The sequence below is a fragment of the Manis pentadactyla genome, chromosome X, assembly GCF_030020395.1.
Source record: "Manis pentadactyla isolate mManPen7 chromosome X, mManPen7.hap1, whole genome shotgun sequence".
Lineage (NCBI taxonomy): Eukaryota > Metazoa > Chordata > Mammalia > Pholidota > Manidae > Manis > Manis pentadactyla.
Window position 1 is genome coordinate 96322168 of NC_080038.1, and position 22633 is coordinate 96344800.

The 22633-nt window shown below is 39.6% G+C and overlaps 1 protein-coding gene across 1 annotated transcript in view; it reads right to left on the bottom strand.

Annotated features, from left to right (window-relative positions):
- TRMT2B (tRNA methyltransferase 2 homolog B) overlaps positions 1 to 22633 on the bottom strand; it is a 107175-nt gene that overhangs the window by 62155 nt on the left and 22387 nt on the right. Inside the window, exons 11-17 of the mRNA XM_057495918.1 lie at positions 19412 to 19558; positions 14458 to 14552; positions 13850 to 14064; positions 13576 to 13677; positions 12682 to 12801; positions 12372 to 12471; positions 5860 to 6044 (exon numbers count right to left, since the gene is read on the bottom strand). Of these exons, the coding sequence (XP_057351901.1) occupies positions 5918 to 6044; positions 12372 to 12471; positions 12682 to 12801; positions 13576 to 13677; positions 13850 to 14064; positions 14458 to 14552; positions 19412 to 19558 (906 nt within the window). The 3' untranslated portion in view covers positions 5860 to 5917. The remainder of the gene's footprint in view (positions 1 to 5859; positions 6045 to 12371; positions 12472 to 12681; positions 12802 to 13575; positions 13678 to 13849; positions 14065 to 14457; positions 14553 to 19411; positions 19559 to 22633) is intronic.

Consider the following 22633-nt stretch of genomic DNA (forward strand, 5'->3'; position numbering starts at 1 on the left):
CTTTAAGATGAGCCTAATGAAGAGAAGCCAGTTCTGGACAATAGGGAGAAAGCAGGTAAGGACAAACCCTTAAAACAACTGTCCTACTCAAGTAGTGACTCTATAGCATCTTACTACACTGGTGGACAGTGACTGCAATGGGGTGTGGGGGGGGGACTTGATAATATGGGTGAATGTAGTAACCACGATGTTGCTCATGTGAAGCCTTCATAAGATTGTATATCAATGATACCTCAATAAACAAACAAAAAAACCCAACTATTCTACTTTAATAGTAAAGTGAGCTCCCTCTTCTCTTGCCAAGTGTGAGTTACTTTTAAGGTTTGGCTAGGATTACTAGCAACTGATGGTAAGTAAGCCCCAATCTACCACAGCCACCAAAAAAACTGCAGAAAGAATGGGAAAGAGAATGCTTTAAAGGGATGAAAATCTTTGCAAGGGACTACAAACCACTGCTCAGAGAGCTGGGATGTCTAGATAAGGAGAAAGCAGAAAAGCAAGCTCTTTGGCCTATGTGTTACCCAACCAGCTAAGTTTTTATCTGCAACCTGATGTGCCCTTTTATTCATCAAGCCAAACACTGAGCTTGGAGACAAAAACTGTAGACCAGTCATCTGGGAGCTTTTAAAATAATGATGTTAGGGCCACACCCAAAATGAATGAAATCAGAATATCTGAGGGGATGATGCCCAGGATGCCCAGCTCTGTTTTAAAAAGGTCCCCTGGTGATTCTAATGTGCACCCATGGTTGAGAACAGCTGCCCTAAACCAGTGGTTCTCACACTAGAGTGTATATCAGAATCACCTGGAGGGCACGTTAAAACCCAGATGGCAGGGCCCACTCCCAGAGTCTTTGATCCACTTGGGGTGAGGCCTCAAAACACTTCTAACAAGTTCCTAGGGAATGTCCATGCTGCTGGACCAGGGGCCACACTTTGAAAGGCAAAGGCCCACCTAGATCACTGGTTCTCAACCTTGGCTGCAAAAGAGAATCTCTGGGATGGGGGGGAAGCATTTTTTAAATACTGATGCCTAAGCCCTTCCCCAAACCAATTAAACTGGTTTGTCTGGAGCCCGGGGATCAGTATTTTTAAACTGATCTCCAGGTGATTCTAATGCATGGTGAAATTTGTGATCAAATGCCCTAGACATAGATATTTTACAGCTGGAAGAGATCATGTAGCACAAACCCTTAAGACTCCTGGGAATTTACAACTACTTTAGCTACCACTGGTCCACATGTCCTAACCTCAATTACCACTGTTCTTCACAGTCATTATTACTATGCATTAATAATGTGATCAATTTAGGGTGACCAAATTGTTTTCCCAGTTTGCCTAGAATGCTCCTGGTTTTAACACTGAAAGTCTCAGGTTCAGAACAGATTAGGACAGTTGGTCACTGTACTAATGTCTTACAGCTCACAGACTGATTAGATTTTGCTTCTAATATCCAGCATCCAGATCCTGGTTTCTAAATACCATTCTCCATTAAAAAGATCCAAGGCTCCTTGGAAACGGCTGATTCCAGGACTGGGGCATGGAAATGTATGGTGAGCCTTGGAATCTTGTGCCAAAATCTAAGGAAATGCTCAAAGACTCCTAGAGCCATATCAAAAAGATATGGGAGCCAGCCTGAAGAGAATCCTGCTGGCCAAACTGGAGAAATTTGAGCATTACAAAGAAAATGACTGAACTAAACATGTAACACTGAATTTAAGAAAACATTGAATCAGTGATAATCAGAAACAACCAAAACGACTTTGCTACTATCGGAAGTAGCTGTGACGTCAGCTTCTTGCTCTGAAAACTGGTATTCTAAGGGAAAGAATTAGGCTTTTACCTTGCATTTCTGGTTCATGTTCTATAGAGGAGAAAAAGCTCATCTTTACAAAATAATGTCAGCTAAGAAACGTAGATTGGATGACAGAATTAAATCACTGTAGAGAAAATGAAAGTTCCTATGGCCAGGATTCTCACCTGGCCCTGGGCAGCTTGCTCCCTACACACGTGTAGGCAATATGTTATTACTGAGTCTATATACAGAGCTCCACCCAGGACTCTGGGTGGCTGCATGGCTGAGAGCAGAAGCTGGAGTGGTGGCAGTGCCGAGGACAGAGACTGAGGCAGCTGTGGGGGCAGAGAGGTCCAGAGGCAGAGACTGGCTTACTGCATGCAGGCTTGTTCTGCGGACAGGGTTCAAGCGCTTGACCTGCCATCGCCTGGAGAATACAGTTGGGTGTAAACCCTTTTGTTACTGGCTGGAACGTTGTTTTTTCCCAGGATTTTTGTCTCTGAGGCGACGAAGAACGAATCCAGCAGAAAAGAGTACGGAGCAATCAGCAAAGATCCTTCAATGAGTGAAAAGAGAAACCAAGAACTTCTGGGACTCCAAGGGAAGATGCCACCAGAGTTGCTCTATCAGGTGTTTATATTGCCTCCTGAGAGGAGGAAGTTCCACCCCCACCCCCACCCGATGGAGAACTGAATTAACGACATCACCACTCACTCCTGATTGGCTGAAAGTACAATGCTTCATTTGCATAAAGTAGCTGAGGTCTATGTACCTGTGAATGGTTGAGCTTCATTTACACAGGGCACAGAGAGCAGCTGAGGTCTGTCGAAATGGCTGAGTTGGATTGGAGCTTTTTACAAGGGTCCTGAACTTTATCTGCATGCGTCCCACCACCAGTTGCCTCACTTTCACTTCAAGAACATTCCACTGTCATTTTTCGGTCTCACTGAATCAAGAGTGAACTTACCGGGGCTGAAACTCTCAGGCAGGACAATCACTAAGTCAGGAAATACATTTTAAAAATTAGGAAAATAAATCACTGAGTAGGAAAGCAGTGAGAAATCTTTAGGTGAGAGGTTATTGAGGAACAGGACAGTCAAATGGTGCTGAAGTAACAGCTTACACATCTCTTGTGTAATTATAAAGAGAAAACTACGTGGAGAGTTCTGAGCGCCACCACCTTAACTAAGAGTGGACAACTGCTATTACACACCTCACAATGCGATGCAACATAAAGTATGTGGCACTACTTATGAAGCATTCTCATCAAAAGTGGTTAAATACAAATCTAATGAAGCCCCTAGGCCTAACAACTTCTGGTTTACAGGAAATTCACAGGCAGGAAGGAGGAGCTAAACACCACCATAAAAAACAAACCATCCTGGCTTGCCCAGGACTGAGGGTACTCCAGGATGCAGGGTCAGTGCTAAAACCAGGAGAGTCTCACGCAAACCCAGGTGGCTGATCACACTATAATCAGACAGGTTCCTAATGTGGGGCATACGTGGTCTCTAAAAGTCAGTGCCAATAAAAAAAAAAAGTAAAGAGACTGTGCTAGATTAAAAAAGACTAAAGAGACACTACGCCCAAGTGCAACATGTGAACTGGCCATAAAAGACATTGAGGGGACAGCTGGGGATATCAAAATACACAGAGCAGTGCTACTCTGCCAGCCCATAGATGAAAATGAGCTATGTCACTAAGTGCACTAATTTGGCTGTTGGTAACAGGACTTTCTCAGCGAAGGATGTGACACACTGATGCACATTCTGATGCGAGCTCCCCCTGTGAACTACCAAGCAGTCTGTAGACTACCCTTCCAGAAGCACTGGATTAGGTATTAGATAATATTGGTGAAGATGAGTGAGGCACTGTTTATCTTTTTTGGCTGGGCTTGCAGTATTACAGTTATGTAAAGAAATGTCCTTATGCTTAAAAGATGTATGCTGAGGTATTTAAAGATGACGTGTCATGATGTCTACAGCTTACTTCCAAATAGTTTGTCAAAGAACAGAGACACGGATAAAGCAAATACGGCAAAATAGTATCACTTGTTGAATCTTGGTGGTGGACGTACTCGTGTTCATTGTACTATTCTTTCAACTTTCCTGCATGTTTTAAAGTTTTCATAATAAAAATGACAGAAGAATGAATCTAAAATCTTCTTACTTACAAGATATGACTAATAAGAATTATCCAGAAGCTGATTATCCACAGTCAATCCTATATTTATTAGACATTCCTCATACGTAACTTAAAAACAGAAAGATGAGCAGACGTAGACAAAAGAGGTAATGAAAAGCACATTCCAAGCTAAAGAAACAGAATGAGAAAAGAACCAGAATGGAAGAAATTTGTCTTTTGCAGAGAAAAGAATTCAATGTGTCTAGAGAAACGAGGCTGCCCAGATGATGAAGGGACCTTGAGGCTATATTAAGAATTTGGGACTTTATTTTAAAAGCAAAAGAAGCTGATAACAGATTTTAAGCATTGCAGAAACCCAGTGAGATGGCATTTTAGAAAACTCACTCTATAGAGAATGGAATAGATGCAGGCAAGAGCGGATACAGCAAGTATCAGTTGGGAAGATGGCCCTTTCAGTTATAATCTGATGGGAGATGATGGGCACCTGCAGGGATGGAGACCTGGTGATACATTGGACGGGACAGGGGGTACAGGAGAAGGAAGACTCAGATGTAATTCCCAGGCTTCTGGCTTGATTGACTGGGTAGATTGATGTATTCATCAAGATTGGGAATATAGGAGCAACAACAGGTTTGGGGGAAAGATGTAAAGCATTCAACATTAGGTATGTTGAGTTTGGGAAGATATCCAGGTAGAGTCTACCTTGTAAGAAGCTGAATATGAAAATGAGAAAGGTAACTCTGGTTTCCAGCTCAGGTAACTAATAAGTAGGCTTAACATTTACAGATACGGGGAACACAGGAGGAGAAAGTAGACGTCACATTACATTTACAAATTTTTAAGTTATAAAAATAATATAACCTCATTACATAAAATGAAAAATAGGGAAACAGAAATAAAACATGACTACTGTAAATCAACACTTTTTATCATTTTAGGTTATTTCCATCTAGTATTCTTAAATGGATGTTTATGCAGTGCCTTAAGATCAATATTTTTCTGGAGAGGAGGCTTCTCTGAGGTATTTAGGATTGAGAATTAAAAATACTAGTTGACCTAACATTTACATTTTGTAAATCAATGTTTGCTAAATTACATATCCTTAGGCTGTTAAAATATTCAAAACATAATCTAAATTGTCGGGCAAGTATCCAAGAACAACTTCAGAGCTGAAGAAATCATGGACGAGACAAGAGAAAGTCTGTTGCAATATCCAGTTTATTATAGTATATACTGGATCATCAGGGGATTCTGGAGCTCTCTGCCTCTACCTCTATACTACACAGCACAATTTTAGGTATTCAGTCTCTTCTTTGACAGTCTTTCCCATAGAGACTCTACTATGACCAATTCTCCCTCCACAGGCAAGAGCTAATTGAAACTACTGCCCCTATGGATAACCATATTTTTAAAGGGTATTCTAAAAGCTTCAAAGCCTAGAAAACCCAAAGAAATGAAGCTCTATTGAGATCATGCAGTCACCCTGCAATCACTTCATGGCTTACTCTGATGTTTAATAAAGCTAGACTTGTTTCTACTTCTAATTCTTGGTTACCTCATGAACATGTCCAGTAAAATCTCTGGGCAAATACAGAGACCCAAGTCAAGTGAAATTATTACCAGCTGCAGATAAAAGCTGTTGTCAGCACACCCACAGGCAGAGTTAGTCAGAGGAGACAAGCCTATAAACTAGGATCAAGGCTGCCACGACAGGCTAATGGCATGAGGAAGGAACAGTGCAGATTCAGGACCAAGGAGTGGTCACAACCAAGCACACACTCATCAGAACAAGGGAACCTGAAAACTAAGATTATAAATCTGCCTCAGATGGGAGGTCTACAATATTCTTCATGCTCATGATCCAAAGACTGGCTTCCCTGGCAATGCTCTCAGGGTCTACAATGCACCAATATACCAAACCTGGAAATTACTGAAACTTCAGCCTTAACAAAGAGCCTGCAGTCTTGGAGGAGGCCGCTTATCGTGTGAAGAGGAGCACCAGCTCGCAGTGTGGTGTGTGTGGGAACAGATCCACAGGCACAGCTCGTCTCAGCACAAAAGGTTCGCCGAGGAGCTTCTTAGCAGGGTTTAAAGGGCAGCACAGCCTGTAAAAACAGATCATATTATCAGCTATTAGAAACCAAGGAAAATCTGCAGGAACACCATCTCCTACAATGTAAGCCCTTCCACTGCAACCCACAGTCCCGTTTTTCTCTCTATAACAGCACTTACCATATTTAGCGTAACTACCTGGAGTTTTTTTTTATCCCTCTTTTTCACTGGAGTATAGTCTTTTGGAAGGTAGAAACAAAGCCAAACCTGCTTATTATTAGTCTCTGTGTTACCAGTGTCTGACAGAGTAAGGGGTTCAATGGTGAATGGATCAAGGAGTCAAGGTCATATACTTCTCTATATGATTTGCACAAACAGGTAATTAATAAATATTACTGAAATAGATTATTCTACTGAAATTTTTCAAAGTATATTACTTTTTCCCTTTATTTCAAAGGTAGTCAAGGAAAAATGAGAACAAAAATTCACCTATAAACTCACCATGCAGAGAAGAATGACCATTTGCTAACACTTTAGGATATATCTTTCCAAATATGTGCATTCAAATTGGTTTCTTAAAATGGAGTCACACTGCACATACTGTACACACTGTTTGCAACCTGTTTCTTCAGTTAATAATACCTCATGAACATTTCTCCACTATATGTAAACCTCCCTCACTTTTATTGGCTGTCTGGTATTTCATTGAATAAATAAAATGTAGTTTATTTATCTAATTCTTTGTTATTGGAAATACAAGCTGTTTCTAACTTTTTGCTATTTAAAAAGTCCCTCCATGAATAGTGTTAATAGTTATACCTTTGTATACATTTTTAGTTATTTAGTGGAACTGCTGAGTTGAAGGGCCTGTATGGTTTTAAGGCCCTAAGATGTATACAACTAAATGGTTCTACAAAAGGTTGAACCAATTTACATTCAAACTAACAAAGCAGAAGAGTTCTTGTTTCCCTTGCTAATACTCAATAGCTTAAATATCACCATCCCATTAAAATCAGGAACAAGGCAAGATATTCACTATGACTCCTACAATGGAACATTTTCTCATCCGGGGTAATAAGAAAAAAAAGAAAGAGACAAGACGTTTTTTATATGGTAATCATATGGCCAGCTACCAAGAAAATTCAAGGGACTGAACTGAAAAATGAATAAAACTAATAAAAGAGTAAGGTAGTTGGATACAAGATCAGCAATAACCACTTAGAAAATGTCATGAACAAGGTCTCATTCATAATGGCAATAAAAACTTTACAATATCTTGTATCAACCTTAAGAAGAAGACCCATACTGGAAAAAATATAGAGAATTGCATTTTAAGACTCCAGTAACTGAAGAAACATACCACATGCCTGGACAGAAAAAAATACTGTAAAGATTTTAATTCTCCTTAAACTAATTAGTAAATTCAGTGTACTTCCAATTACAATCCCAAATGGATGTTTTTGATAAGTTGATTCTAGAACCCTATTATAAAATACATGAAAACATTAGCGCATACATCCTTTAACCCAACAATTCCACATCAGGGATTTATCTAACATATATGCTATTACTATCACATACACTTATTCATTACCTATACAAACTTATTACACATATGTGCAAAGATAATTGCATGAAGATATTCACTGCAACATTGTGGCAACAATACAGTGCAAACAACCTTGAAATTTACTAGCAGGGACTAGTTAAATGACATATTTATGTAAGTTAAAATTCTATAGTTTATTTAAAAACTTAAGTAGACCTATAAGTATTGATGCAGATTCTACATTGTGGTAGAACAATCTCCAAAATCTATTGTTAACTGAAAAGCATGGTACAGAACAGTGTTTATAGTCTGTTTCTATTTGTTAAAAAAAAAGAGAGAGGGTTGGTATGTACACATACACATACTTGTACACACACACATATAGTAACAGAATATCTTTGACAGGCTACACAAGAAACTGGTAAGCATGATGACACCTGAAGGACTGCAGGTCAGGAGTAAGAAAGACTCATTCTTCACTGCATACTCTTTTGCACTGCTAGATTTTTTCTGCTATAGGCACATACTGTCTTCTCAAAATAAAATTTTCTTGCTTTTCTGAGGCCATGTTTATTGTTTCACTCAGTATGAGCGTTAGCCGAATCCTACATTAACTCTTAATTATTGCATTTTTTAATTCACCATTTTGCATAGTGAATATTTTCATTTTATTCAAAAATGAAATAGCATAAAAAGATATACAGTAAAGTCTCCTTCCCACCTGTGACTCCCATCTCCACAGTTCTACCCCATCCACAGATCACTACTATCCAGTTTCTTATGTAACTTACCAGTTTCTCTATACATATACAAACACAGATCTATATTCTTCTCCGCATCCTTCATCTTTTACAAAAATAGTTAATTATTATATGAACAATTTTACACACCTTGCTATTTCCAATTAGCAACTTATCTTTGATCCAAAATCACAGCCGCAAAAGAAAAAAGTCTGGAATCTTCAAAATTAAATACTCTTGTGCTTCAAAGGACACCGTCAAGAAAGTGAACACAGAACCCACAGAATAGGAAAAAATGTTGCAAATCATGTATCTGATAAGGCACTTAACATGTGAATACGTAAGGAAATTTGAGAACTCGATAATAAAGGACAACCCACTTCAAAAATGGGCAAAGGATCTGAATAGACATTTCTGCAAAGAAGACATACAAATGGTCAATATGCACATGAAAAAATGCTCATAACATTAGCCACTGGGGAAATGTAAATCAAAACCACAAGGCAATACCACTCCCTACCCACTAGGATGGATATAATAAAAAAGATGGGCAATAATAAGAGTTGGTGAGGATGTGGAGAAATTGGTACCCTCATACACTGCTGGGAACAATGTAAAATGGGGCAGCTGCTCTGGCAAATGGTCTGGTAGTTCCTTAAAAGGTGAATATAGAGTTGCCACATGACCCGGCAGTTCCACTCCTAGGTACCTACCCAAGAGAAATGAAAACATGTCCACACAATGCTTGCCCATGGAATGTTCACAGCAGCATTATTCATAAGAGCCAAAAGGCAGAAACAACCCAAATGTCCAACAACTTATAAATAAATAAGTAAAATGTGGTAAATCCATATAATGGATTATTTTGGCCATAAAAATGAATCAAATATTGATTCATGGTACAGCATGCTAAGTAAAAGAAGCCAGATGCAAAGAACCATATAGTATGATTTCATTTGTATGAAATATGCAGAATAGAGACAGAGAGTAGATTCATGGTCGCCTAGGGCCAGCGAGTGGGGGAAAAATGGGGAATGACTGGCAAGGGGTACAGGGCTTCTTTTTGAAGATATGAAAATGTTCTGGAATTAGATGGTGGTGATAGCTACACAATTCTGTGAACACAACAAAAACCACTGAATTGTACACTTTAAATGGTTGAATTTTATGATGACATGTGAATTATATCTCAATAAAGTTGTTACTAAAAAATAACATACCTTAGGGATCTTTCCATACCGGCACATAGAGAACACCTCCATTCTTTTTTGTAGCCGTACAGTATTCCACTGTATTGATATGGCATAGTTGATTTACTAGTTCCCCACTGATGAACTTTCAGGATATTTCATTGTTTGCTGTTACAACATCGCAATAAAAAAGTTGCATCTTTGTCATTTTACAGGTATGTCACTATATTTGTAAGATAAAGCCTCAGAAATGGAATTACTGGGTAAAAGGTATATATACATTTTAATTTTCATCTATATTGCTAAATTTCTCTCCAATGGCATAGTGCCAGTTTACACTCTGAGCTGTAATTTTTTAAATTGTTTCCCCAGAGTATTGCCAAGAGTGCATTACCAAACTTTTGAACTTTTGCCAATCTGAGATGTAAAAAGTAGTATCACAGGGTACTTCTAATTTGCATTTCCATCATAATGGAAGAAACTGAGCATCCTTCCATGGTTCATAAACACATTTATAATATCTTCTTTTCATAGCCTCTGTTCATTTCTCTTTGGAGCTGCTTTTTTTCATACCGATTTCCAGGAGTTTGTTAATCTTAAGAATAAAACTCTTTGTGACATGAAATACGAATTTTTTTCTAGCTCATATATCATCTCCTGTCTTCACTTCTGGTGCTTTTTATCATGCAAGTTATTGATTTTTTTCCACTGTTTTGCTGATGAAGAATTCACATACCACATGGCTCACCCATTTATACAGTTTAGCAGCTTTAAATATATTCACAGAGTTGTGTATCCATCACAACAATCAATTTCATAATATTTTCATTAACCCAACAAGATATCATGTACTGTTTAGCAGTTATTCCCCATTTCTCCCCAAGCTCCCTCTACCTCAGTCCTAGGCAACCACAAATCTACTTTCTGTCTCTGGAAGACTTGCCTAGTCTGGACATTTCCTGGAAATGGAATCATACAATAAGTGGCCTTTGGTGGGTGGCTTCTGGATACAGTCCCTTATCAGATAAATTATGTGCAAATATTTTCTCCTATTCTGTAGGTTTCCTTTTCACTTTCTTGATGGTATCATTTACAGCACAAAGGGTTTTTAATTTTGATGATGTCCAATTATACACACACACACACATACACACACACACACACATACACACACATGTATTTTTTTATATACATATTTTGTTTTGTTGCTTGGGTTTTTGATGTCACCTAACAAGGCTTTGCCTAACCCAAGACCACAAAGATTTACTCCTATGTTTCAACTCTTACATTTAGTTCTATGATCCATTTTGAATTCATTTCTGTGCATGGTGTAATGAGGGGAGAAGCTATTTTTCTATGTAGCCAAATTTAACAACATTTTATTATATGGCTTCTGAATTTTCACAGAAAGGGCTTTCGCACCCCAAGATTATAAAGAAATTCTATGATTTCCTAGGGTACACTTACGGTTTCCCCTGTTTACATTTAAATCCCTGACTCCTTTGTAATTTATCCTGATACACAATGTGAGATACAGTTCCAATTTTTATGTATTCCACCATGGCTACCCAGCCGTCCACCACTATTTATTGGATAGTCCATCTTTTTCCCATTGATACTGATTTTTCATATATTCAAAAACATTTTAAAATAATATAATAAAAATAAAAATAGAGGTCAAATGGAAGAGTAAATGTGTGAGAATACACAAGGAAATAAGACGGTTAGAACATATGGGCCTCATGCTTTCATTCTGGGTAGCTCTTTGACAACTTTCTGCTTTTCTTCCATGGTTACAGATCTGTTCAGGTTTACTATATCTTCTGAAATTAATATTGGCCATTTGTATTTTCCCAGAAAATCACCCATCAGGGTTTTCAAATGTATTGCGAGGGACTTGTACAAATTACTTTCCTTTAAAAAAATTCTTCACGTCTTTTTTTTTCCCGTTTTTCTCATGTAAGACTTTATATTTTTGTTTTATTCCTTTATATTCTTGAGTAGGTTTATTTATCTATAATTTTATTTTATTCTTCCAATAACACCTCTCTATTTGTTAAGTCTACAGGTTTTTTTTGTTTTGCAGTTCATTTATTTCCAGATCTATTTCAACAGTATTGATTTCTTTCCTCAGTTTCCTTTACATTTATTGTTCCTTTTCTAGCTCATTGACTTGAAAGCTCAATTCATTTAATTCACACTTATTTTACCCAGGCATATCATCTATACTTAATATCTACCTATGCTGTTTGAATATTATAAAGAAATTGTAATATTTACATAAAATGAATAAGAGAGAGATGGAGAGAAAGACTACAAGAAGAAAACATTTCAAAAATCAAAATATCAAAACAACTGACCAGGGCCAGAACTGAACTGAAGCAAGAGGCATTAACTTTGGATGTAAAATTTGAAAAGGGCCCAAAAACCTCAATAATCAAGACAAATATTATTTTGACGCAATATTTTAGAAAATCAAATTGGAAAGCTTACAGCCTGTAGGCTGGTTGCCTGCTTTTATAAAAGGTTTTACTGGAACCAGGGCCAGGATTAGGGTAAGGTTTAGAGGCAGGGTTTAGCAAGTACAAGAATGGATCTCACCTTCTAAAAAAATCCTAATATTTTGTTCAGCATGGGTTTTTTTAAACTAATTTTGGTTTTTGAAAACATTGCATTGAGAATGCATCTTGATTACTGAGATTTGGGGCAGCCTCTTAAATTTTCACTTGAAGTAAGTTGCTTTACTTGCCTCAGCCAAGACTCAGCTCTATAATTGTCTTGATGGTAGTATGACTTTTTCTCTTTCTTTACACTTCTCTGCACTTTCCAAATTCTACACAATAAGCATGGATTACTTTGATAATCAGGAAGAAACAATTTCAAAAAGAAGTCCAGACTCACTCAATGATGTTCCTTGTGGCTTCACCGTGGGGCTTACAGGAAACAAACACTAGTGTGTGGATGGCCCTGCAGTTTCGAACGGCTTGCACCACCTGGTAATCTGAAGGAAGAAACACATTGCTATTAATATAATTAAGCTATCATGGTCTGGATTATCACAAACTCTAAACTGGCCAGCAACTAGAGGAGAAGCCAGTTCACAGCCAGCCCACAGCCAGCCCATCAGGAGCACTATTAGCATGGTGTGGGCACAAGGGACTAAAGTGGGTGGACATTATCTGTTCTGTAGCAGGAAAGCCATCATCCTTACGCAGTCCCGCCCGGGCTGGGTTCAGCACAGCAACAATTAACTGCCCATCTTCTTTTGATTTAAGTAGCTGTGGCAAAATCTTCTCTGCTCGACCAGTGTGGAACTCACAGTTGGTGATGCCTGCAGAAAAGAGGCCCACATGATGTAACTCAAAACTCAAGCCCAGCAATGCAGGATGCAGAGCTTCTGATTTAAAGAAATGTGCAGAAGCCAGGCCTCTGCCATTTTCCATTTGAATCTAGAATACTTCTCAGTAACAATCAAAGAAATGCTTTTGGACCTGCTTCCTTTCTTCCAAAGCACTTTCTCTTGCAGTATCTTGGTAGGCCTTTCAGCTCAAGCAACTAGACAGTGTTACCTTACAGCTTAGTGACTCACACAATGTGTAAGTACCTCTACCAAGAAGAGAACCTTGACTTTTACTCAGGTGCTCTTTCTGTTATGTTGGAGGTGTTCACACAGCCTCAGGAGGTGTCTGAGGTGAGGAAGAGACAACAAAGGAATCTGTTTTCTATATTGCAGTTTGGCATAATGTTTTGTTCAAAGAAAAGGTCCTGTTGTTAAAAATAGTTTCAAACCTATTATATTATGTTATGCTTTATGAGCGTAATGTCAAGAAGGCTCTTCTTATATATTATCCAAAGTTTTGTCAAGTTCCCTTCCTGTCAAGTAGGCTTGAACCTTCCCTCAGGCTCTTCTCCTAAAAAGAAAAAATATTAGCTATTGGGACCACTTTCAGAAAGCCAGCAGGACCTAACTCTGAGCCTCCAGAACATTCCCTTCCTCTCCTCCCCACAGGCTGTAGATAAGGAGATGCCCTTTGCCATACAACCCTTTCCGTAGCACAGAAACAACTGCAGCTTTTAATTTCTGCCCAGACTGTGAGCAGTGTACCATTGAAGGCTGCAGTCCACCTGGCGTCCTCTACCGCCTGCTCCACCAACTCAATCCCAAGGACCTGGGAGGAATGCTGAGCCAGAGAGAGGCCGATCACGCCTAGGGAAGTAAAAGAGAATAACAGGAGGGTATTTCAGAGTTTAAACCAGTTAAGGTCATACCTGTATCACTACCACCCCCTCCCAACCTCAGCTACCAGGGCCCTGAGTGCTAGGTGGCTGAGGTTCAGCAGCTAAATGGCATATAGATTCTGCCCTGGGCTGCCACTTGCCAGTTCCACAACAGATATCAAGCAGGATGGTGTTAGAGTTCACTCCACTCAGCTCTCTCACGGTTTGATACAGCATTTCTGCACCAGCCGTATTAATCTGGAAAAAGGCATCTGGAGAGATGCGGATCTTCAAGTCCAAGAGATCTTCAAAGATGTGCGGTTCCCCAAATAGGAGCTGGTAGGGGGATTGCTGATGGCTGCAGCGGGTCATGGTGCTGGAAAAGAGTAAAAGAAGAAAGTGTCTACTATGTGTCAGCTGTACTTCAATTAAAAAAAAGAAGAAAAAGAAGAAAGCACCTGGGAATAGCAGACCATTCTATCTCTCATAGTTATCTGAAGTGGGAGGCCCCAGCATCTCATCCAGGAGACACAGCCTCCATGGCATGGCCCTGACAGCTCTGTAAAAGCTCCCCTCTCAAGGCATGGAGGTGCATGCAGACACTCTCTCAACTACAGTCTGGCCTGGCTTTCCAGGCCTGCCTGAGCACAAGGGCCAGTACGATTTAGCTCAGATCCTCAGACATCAGCAGCCTTGCCTCTGCAACCAACTGCCCAGCCAACGGTAAGCCATCAGCCTCCTGCTTGCTGTTTGGCTGTCCCAGGCTTACCTCTCCTGGAAGTAAAGTGATGTCAAGTCACAAACTGCTCCTGGTCCCTTGCTGAAAAATGCCTTTATTGTCTCTTTCTGAACACAGAGTTCCTCCTGCCCAGACCACAAAATGAGGAGTCAAGCAAAAACTCATCTTTGACAAATTCTCTCTCTAAGCTCTACAGTCATCAGCCCTGCAGCAGTCAGACAAGAAGGCACATTTCTCAAATCTGATTATAAGTAACACTTAATATGAAGCAATGTTCTATAGGACAAGAAAAAAAATAAGCTATTTTCACATCTCGGTAGAAGCATTGTTTTGCTTATCAGCTTGTGACAAATCCTATACAGTAGACTCGGCATATTCTCTGCTTTAAGCCTCTTTAGTAGTTCTCTAAAGAAAGTATGAGTTATTCTTGCAGAAAACGAGGAGCTAAAGTCAGCTTTTGCCCCATCATGAAGAAGCTATAACCTTTCGATTCCCTTCATACTTCTCCACTTCAAATATCCTAACCACCCACCAAATACCACCTCAAAAGAGATGAGTCCTGGGAGACAAGAAAATGGAGGGCACAGAAGGGAGTGCGCATGGTAACTAAAGCCTTTTGCTTTTTCAGTTTTGAACATTTAAAAATTCTTACATCACTACAGAGAGACTATTAGCTTGATACAAGGACATATCACAATAAACAATGCTGGAGCCACACAGTTAAAAGGCCAGAAATCAACGACCTTGGTTCAAGCCATAGCTTGACTATTTACTAGCTTTTTAACCTTCTATGCTTCCATTGGCTCATCTGTGAAACTAGGGTGATAAGACCACTCACTCTCCCACCTACTTCACAACTTGGATGAGGTGATCACACAGTTTTGGGAATGTTTGAAAGCTCTCAGTGTATTACAGATGTAAAGTATTATTTGGGTTATGAAACACATACTATATTCCAGTCTCTATTAAACTGGCTTTTGGACTCGGTAGAGTACAAACCAACTAACTTCCAAGGGCACAGTTCTTGTGAAAATACTTAGGTGTCCCAAAAGCAGTAGGATATACATTCTTCTCAAGTGCACATGGAACATTTTCCAGAATAGATGATAAACTGGGCCACAAAAAGAGCCTCAGCAAATGAAAAAAGACTGAAATTGTACCAACCAAATTCTCTGATCACAAACATATGAAACTAGAAATAAACTGTACAAAGAAAACAAAAAGGCTCACAAACACATGGAGTCTTAACATGCTCCTAAATAATCAATGGATCAATGACTAAATTAAAATAGAGATCAAGCAATATATGGAGACAAATGACAACAACAGCACAAAGCCCCAACTTATGTGCAATGCAGCAAAGGCAGTTCTAAGAGGAAAGTATATAGCAATCCAGGCCTATTTAAAGAAGGAAGAACGATCCCAAATGAATAGCCTAAATTCACAATTATTGAAACTGGAAAAAGAAGAACAAATGAGGCCCAAAGTCAGTAGAAGGAGGGACATAATAAAGATCAGAGAAGAAATAAATAAAATTGAGAAGAATAAAAGAATAGAAAAATTAATGAAACCAAGAGCTGGTTCTTTGAGAAAATAAACAAAATAGATAAACCCCTAGCCAGACTTATCAAGAAAAAAAGAGAATCTATACACATACACAGAATCAGAAATGAGAAAGGAAAAATCACAACAGACACCACAGAAATAGAAAGAATTATTAGAGAATACTATGAGAATTATATACTAACAAACTGGATAACCTAGAAGAAATGGACGACTTTCCAGAAAAATACAACCTTCCAAGACTGACCCAAGAAGAAAAAGAAAATCTGAATAGACCAATTGCCAGCAATGAAATTGAATTGGTAATCAAAAAACTACTCAAGAACAAAATCCTGGGCCAGATGGATTCACCACTGAATTTTATCAGACATTTAGAGAAGACATAATACCCATTCTCCTTAAAGTTTTCCAAAAAATAGAAGAGGAGGGAATACTTCCAAACTCATTCTATGAAGCCAGAATCACTCTAATACCAAAACCAGGCAAAGACACCACAGAAAAAGAAAACTACAGACCAATATCCCTGATGAACATAGATGCAAAAATACTCAACAAAATATTACCAAACCAAATTCAAAAATACACCAAGAGGATTATACAACATGATCAAGTGGGATTCATCCCAGGGATGCAAGGATGGTACAACATTCGAAAATCCATCAACATCATCCACCACATCAACAAAAAAAGAGGACAAAAACCACATGATCATCTCCATAGATGCCAAAAAAGCTTTTGACAAAATTTAACACCCATTCATAATAAAAATCTCTCAATAAAATGAGTATAGATGGCAAGTACCTCAACATAATAAGCACCATATATGACAAACTCACAGCCAACATTATATTTAACAGTGAGAAGCTGAAAGCTTCTCTAAGATCAGGAACAAGACAAGGATGCCCACTCTCCCCACTTTCATTCAACATAGCTCTGAAAGTCCTCCCCATGGCAATCAGACAATACAAAGAAATAAAAGGCATCCAGATTGGCAAGGAAGAATTTAAACTTTCCCTGTTTGCAGATGATATGATATTGTACATAAAAAAACCTAAAGAATCCACTCCAAAACTACTAGATCTAATATCTGGATTTAGCAAAGTTGCAGAATACAAAATTAATGCACAAAAATCTGTTGCATTCCTATACACTAATGATGAACTAGCAGAAAGAGAAAACAGGAAAACAATTCCACTCACAATTGCATCAAAAAGAATAAAAGACCTAGGAATAAACCTAACCAAGAAGGTGAAAGACCTATACCCTCAAATCTACAAGACAGTCTTGAGAGAAATTAAAGAGGGCACTAATAAATGGAAATTCATCCCACGCTATTGGGTAGGAAGAATTAATATTGTCAAAATGGCCATCCTGCCAAAAGCAAACTACAGATTCAATGCAATCCCTATCAAAATACCAACAGCATTCTTCAATGAACTGGAACAAATAGTTCTAAAATTCATATGGAACCAAAAAAGACCCCGAATAGCCAAGGCAATCCAAAGAAGTAAGAATAAAGCAGGGGTAATTATGCTCCCCAACTTCAAGCCCTACTACAAAGCCACAGTTATCAAGACAATTCAGTACCAGCACAAGAACAGATCCATAGACCAATGGAATAGACTAGAGAGCCCACATATTAACCCAAGCATATATGGTCAATTAATATACAATAAAGGAGCCATGGATATACAATGGGGAAATGACAGCCTCTTCAACAGCTGGTGTTGGCAAAACTGGACAGCTACATGTAAGAGAATGAAACTGGATTAGTCTAACTCCATATAAAAAAGTAAACTTGAAATGGATCAAACACCTGAATGTAAGTCATGAAACCATAAAAGTCTTAGAAGAAAACCCATGCAAAACTCTCTTGAATATAAACATGAGCACCTTCTTCATGAACATATCTCCCCAGGCAAGGGAAACAAAAGCAAAAATGAACAAGTGGGACTATATCAAACTAAAAAGCTTCTGTACAGCAAAGGACACTATCACAAAGTGGTATGTTCTACTGCCTCATCAGTTGAACAAAAAGGCATCCTACAGTATGGGAGAATATATTCATTAATGACAGATCCAATAATGGGTTGACATCCAAAATATACAAAGAGCTCACGTGCCTCAACACCCAAAAAGCAAATAACCCGATTAAAAAATGGGCAGAGAATCTGAACAGAGACTTCTCCAAAGAAGAAATTCAGATGGCCAACAGGCACATGAAAAGATGCTCCTCGTCACTAACCATCAGAGAAATGCAAATTAAAACCACAATGAGATATCACCTGACACCAGTTAGGATGGCCAACATCCAAAAGACAAACAACAAATGTTGGCGAGGATGTGGAGAAAGGGGAGCCCTCCTACACTGCTGGTGGGAATGTAAATTAGTTCAACCATTGTGAAAGCAGTATGGAGGTTGCCTCAAAAATACTGAACGTAGAAATAGCATTTGACCCAGGAATTCCACTCCTAGGGATTTACCCTAGGAAAACAGGATCACAGATCCAAAAAGACATATGCACCCCTATGTTTATTGCAGCACTTTTTACAATAGCCAAGAAATGGAAGCAACCTAAGTGTGCATCAGTAGATGAATGGATAAAGAAGATGTGGCACATATAAACAATGGAGTATTATTCAGCCATAAGAAGAAAACAAATCCTACCACTTGCAACAACATGGATGGAGCTAGAGGGTATTGTGCTCAGTGAAATAAGCCAAGCAGAGAAAGAGAAGTACCAAATGATATCACTCATCTGTGGACTATAACTATCAAGCAAAAACTGAAGGAACAAAATGGCAGCAGACTTACAGAACCTAAAATGGACTAACAGTTACCAAAGGGAAAGGGACTGGGGAGGGTGGGTGGGAAGGGAGGGATAAGGGGATTGAGGGGCATTATGATTAGCACACATAATGTAGGGGGGTCTTGGGGAAGGCAGTATAGCACAGAGAAGACAAGTAGTGACTCTATAGCATCTTACTATGCTGATGAACAGTGACTGTAATGGGGTATGTGGTGGACACTTGATAATGGGGTGAATCTAGTAACCACAGTGTTGCTCATGTAACTGTGTATCAATGATACCTTAATAAAAATATAAAATAAAATAATAAAAATAAAGCACCCTATGGGTAAAACTGCAAAAAAAAAGAAAAGAAAATATTTAGGTGTCATCACATGATAATCAGCTCAGTAACCTTGCCTCAGTCTCTGTGGTTTGACTATGTGAACAGCACGGTTAAAGAGTATCTTTGCCATTTCCTCCTCACCCCGAAGCCCTCTTCCCAACCCACACAAATATTCTGGGGAGATTGGTGTCTGCTATCTGCCCTGAAACTAAAAACCAATTAATTGCAGGATAGTGACAGTAAAGGTTGCTCCAAAAGCTGCCCCTTATCATCCTAGGAGTCTCACCTGCCTTAATTCCTGGGGATGGAAAGTGATGATGGCCATCGTGTGCCCTTGGTTATTGGTACGGACTGTGAGCTCACGCCAATATCCACCTTCATGAAACAAAAGGCAGGGCTCCAGTGGGGACTGTCGAAGCAATACTTCATAGTACTAGGAAGAAAACAAGATTATTACACAGGCAAAATTAACAGGTTCCAAACCTATTCATGCTGAGTGAGTGTCATGAGCTCAACTGTATCCCCTGAAAAATTCATATATTGAAGATTTAACCAATCCAGTACCTCAGAATGTCACTGTCTTTGGAGATAAGGTCTTTAAAAGGGGTGGTAAATTAAAATGAGGTCATCAGGGTGGGTCCTAATCCAACATGACCGGTATCCTTGTAAGAAGAGGAAATCTGGACACACAAAGAGGTGCAAGGGATGTGCAAACAGAGGAAAGATCACATAAATACACAGTGATCAGGTGGCCATCTACAAACCAAGGAGAGAGGCCTCAGAAGAAACCAGATTTGCCAACATCTTGATCTTGGATTTCTAGCTTTCCTCACTGTCAGAAAATAAATCTCTGTTGGTTGAGCTGCCCAGTTCATGGTACTTTGTTATGGCAGCCCTAGCAGACTGATACAGTTTTGGTACCAAGAAGTGGGATGCTGCTATAACAAATACCTAAAACTATATAATGGCTTTGGAACTGGTAATGGGGAGAGGCTGGAAGAGTTTTGAGGTGCACATTAGAAAACGCCTAAACTGCCCTGAAGAGACTGTTGGTAGGAATACCAATGTTAAAGGTGATTCGGGTGAGATCTCAGAACGAAATGAGGCACATGTTACTGGAAATTGGAGAAAATTCAATCCTTGTTATAAAGTAGCAAGGAACTTGGATGAATTGTGTCCTAGTGTTGAGTGGAAAGTAATAGTTCTAAGTGACCAACTTGGGTATTTGGCTGCTTTTTCGAAGTGAACAACATGGATATTTGGCTGATATTTCTAAGTAACCAACTTGGATATTTGGCTGACATTTCTAAGAAAGTTTTGAAGGTATGGCCTGGTTTCTCCTTGCCGCTCATAGTAAAATGCCTGAGAGAGATACTCTGAAGGAATTGCTAAACAAAAAAGGAACCAGAACTTGAAGATTTGGAAAAATTTCAGCCTACCCATATAAGAAAACATGAAAAAGCATGTTCAGGAGATAACACCAAGATTATGGCTAGACAGTCTTTTGATAAAGAGATTACAGGTGTGATTCATGGATCCATTCAGCTATCTCAGCAGAAGTCAGGAGTAGAGATGGGGTGAGATCAGCAGAAACACTGCCACCTTGGGCTGAAGGAGACAGAGACAAGATGAATGAAGGAAGGCTATCAGACTTCTGAGCTTCCACAGGACAGGACAACAGACCTAACTGACTGCCAGGAGGTGTTGTCCTTCAAGAAAAGGGAAGAATGACCACTAAGGCAATTCAGAGCTCATCAGGGCTGCTGCTGCCACCACAGGTCCAAAGGGGACAGGGCCCAGTGGCAAGGCTGTCTCCTCAGTTTGGGTGGGCCAAGCTGCCAAAGCCCAGGGCCTCAGGGGTTAGGGCCTCAGAAGACCTAAACAACAGAGCATCAACCCAAAGAGGATTATTCTGGAACCTTAAAATCTAATGGCATTGCCCTGTTGGGGGAGCGTTGTGTATTTTCCTTGGTTCTTGTCCGCGCCACAACAAAGAACTGAAAGGCAGACACAGTATGAAGCAGAATAAAAGTTTTATTTAAATTTACTTACTTAAAGAGAGAGAATATCCGGGGGACCTCAGGGAGGAGAGGCACCCTGAAAGGTTTAAGTTTTATTTAAAGAGAGAAAGTGCACACTTGGACAAAGGGGAGTGTGAGCTACCTCGTAGAAGAGGTGCTGAAAGATTGGGAAAGGTTTCTTAAGGTTACACACTTAGAAAGTGTGGGTGGCCTCAGAGAGAGGTGCATGCCTAAGGGTTTAGGGTCTGAGGTTTTATACGTGGTTGAGGATTTTCAGGAAAGCGACAAAGAGCCAGATGCCGACCTGCCAAATGGTCCCAGAATGTTCATCTTTCATAAGACATTGTTTTTTCTTTTAACTTAACACAAGAAATTTACTGCTTTGATTCCTTTAGGGCTAAGCCACTGTCCATTTGATTAAAATGCAATCTTAGCTTTAAGATAGAATTCTTCCTGAATGAACTGGGCCTTCGAGTAGGCTAAAGTAAATCTTACAATGGTATGTTCTAATTGACACAGTGAAAACATAGACTATGCTGAGATAGTTTTCTTTACCTGGGGAGTATTCAAACATTCCAGGCCAAGATGATCCTGGCCTTCTGAGCTTTCTATTTTTAACTGGTTAACTCTTTCAGTCCCTTCTAGTGGACTTTACTGGCCCTATTCTCTTTCCACCCCAGTCATATCTGTTTCCTGCCTAACAGCCCCACTAGGTTTCAGACTTGCTGGGGACTACTGATTCCTTTATTCTTTCCCACTTATCCCTTTTGGAATGGGAAGGTCTATCTTCTTGAACTGGCTCCACCAGTCCTCCTCTCCTCCCAGATCTCTTAAAATGGGAGTGTCCCCAGGCAAGGTCCATTTCCTCTTCTCTTTTCTATCCATTCTCAGTCCCTTGGTGGTCTCTTCCAGTCTTGTGATTTTAAATAACACCTATGTGTTAACAACTCTCAGATTTATAACTCTTAAAACCCAGGCCAATATATCCAACCACCTTTTTAACATATACGCACTCAGATTCAACCTGATATGTCAAAGCACCATTCCAAACCTGAACGATTCATCCCCTCCCCCGAATCTGGGACACCATAATTCTACTGGATCCCTGCAAAAACCCACAGCCCTCTTTTACTCCCCTCTTTCTCTCATACATCTCATTCAACTCATCAGGAAATCCTGTTGTTACGTCTCAAAGGCAGCTCCTCCTCCAGCACTACTGCTGGTTTACATGAGCTCTCACCCGGCTTATTGCAGCAGCCTCCTACCCGCTAGCTCCCTCCTCTACCCATCCCTCAACACAACAGCCAGAGGGATCCTGTTAAAAACCTAAACTATATCATGACAGTCCCCCATTAGAACCTCCAATGGCTCAGAATAAAAGCCAAAGTCCCTACAAAGACACCCCCCCCCCCAGGGCACTACCTGATCTGGCCACCTTAACCGACTCACCTCATCTCCTATTACTCACATGTGCCTACTTTCAGGTC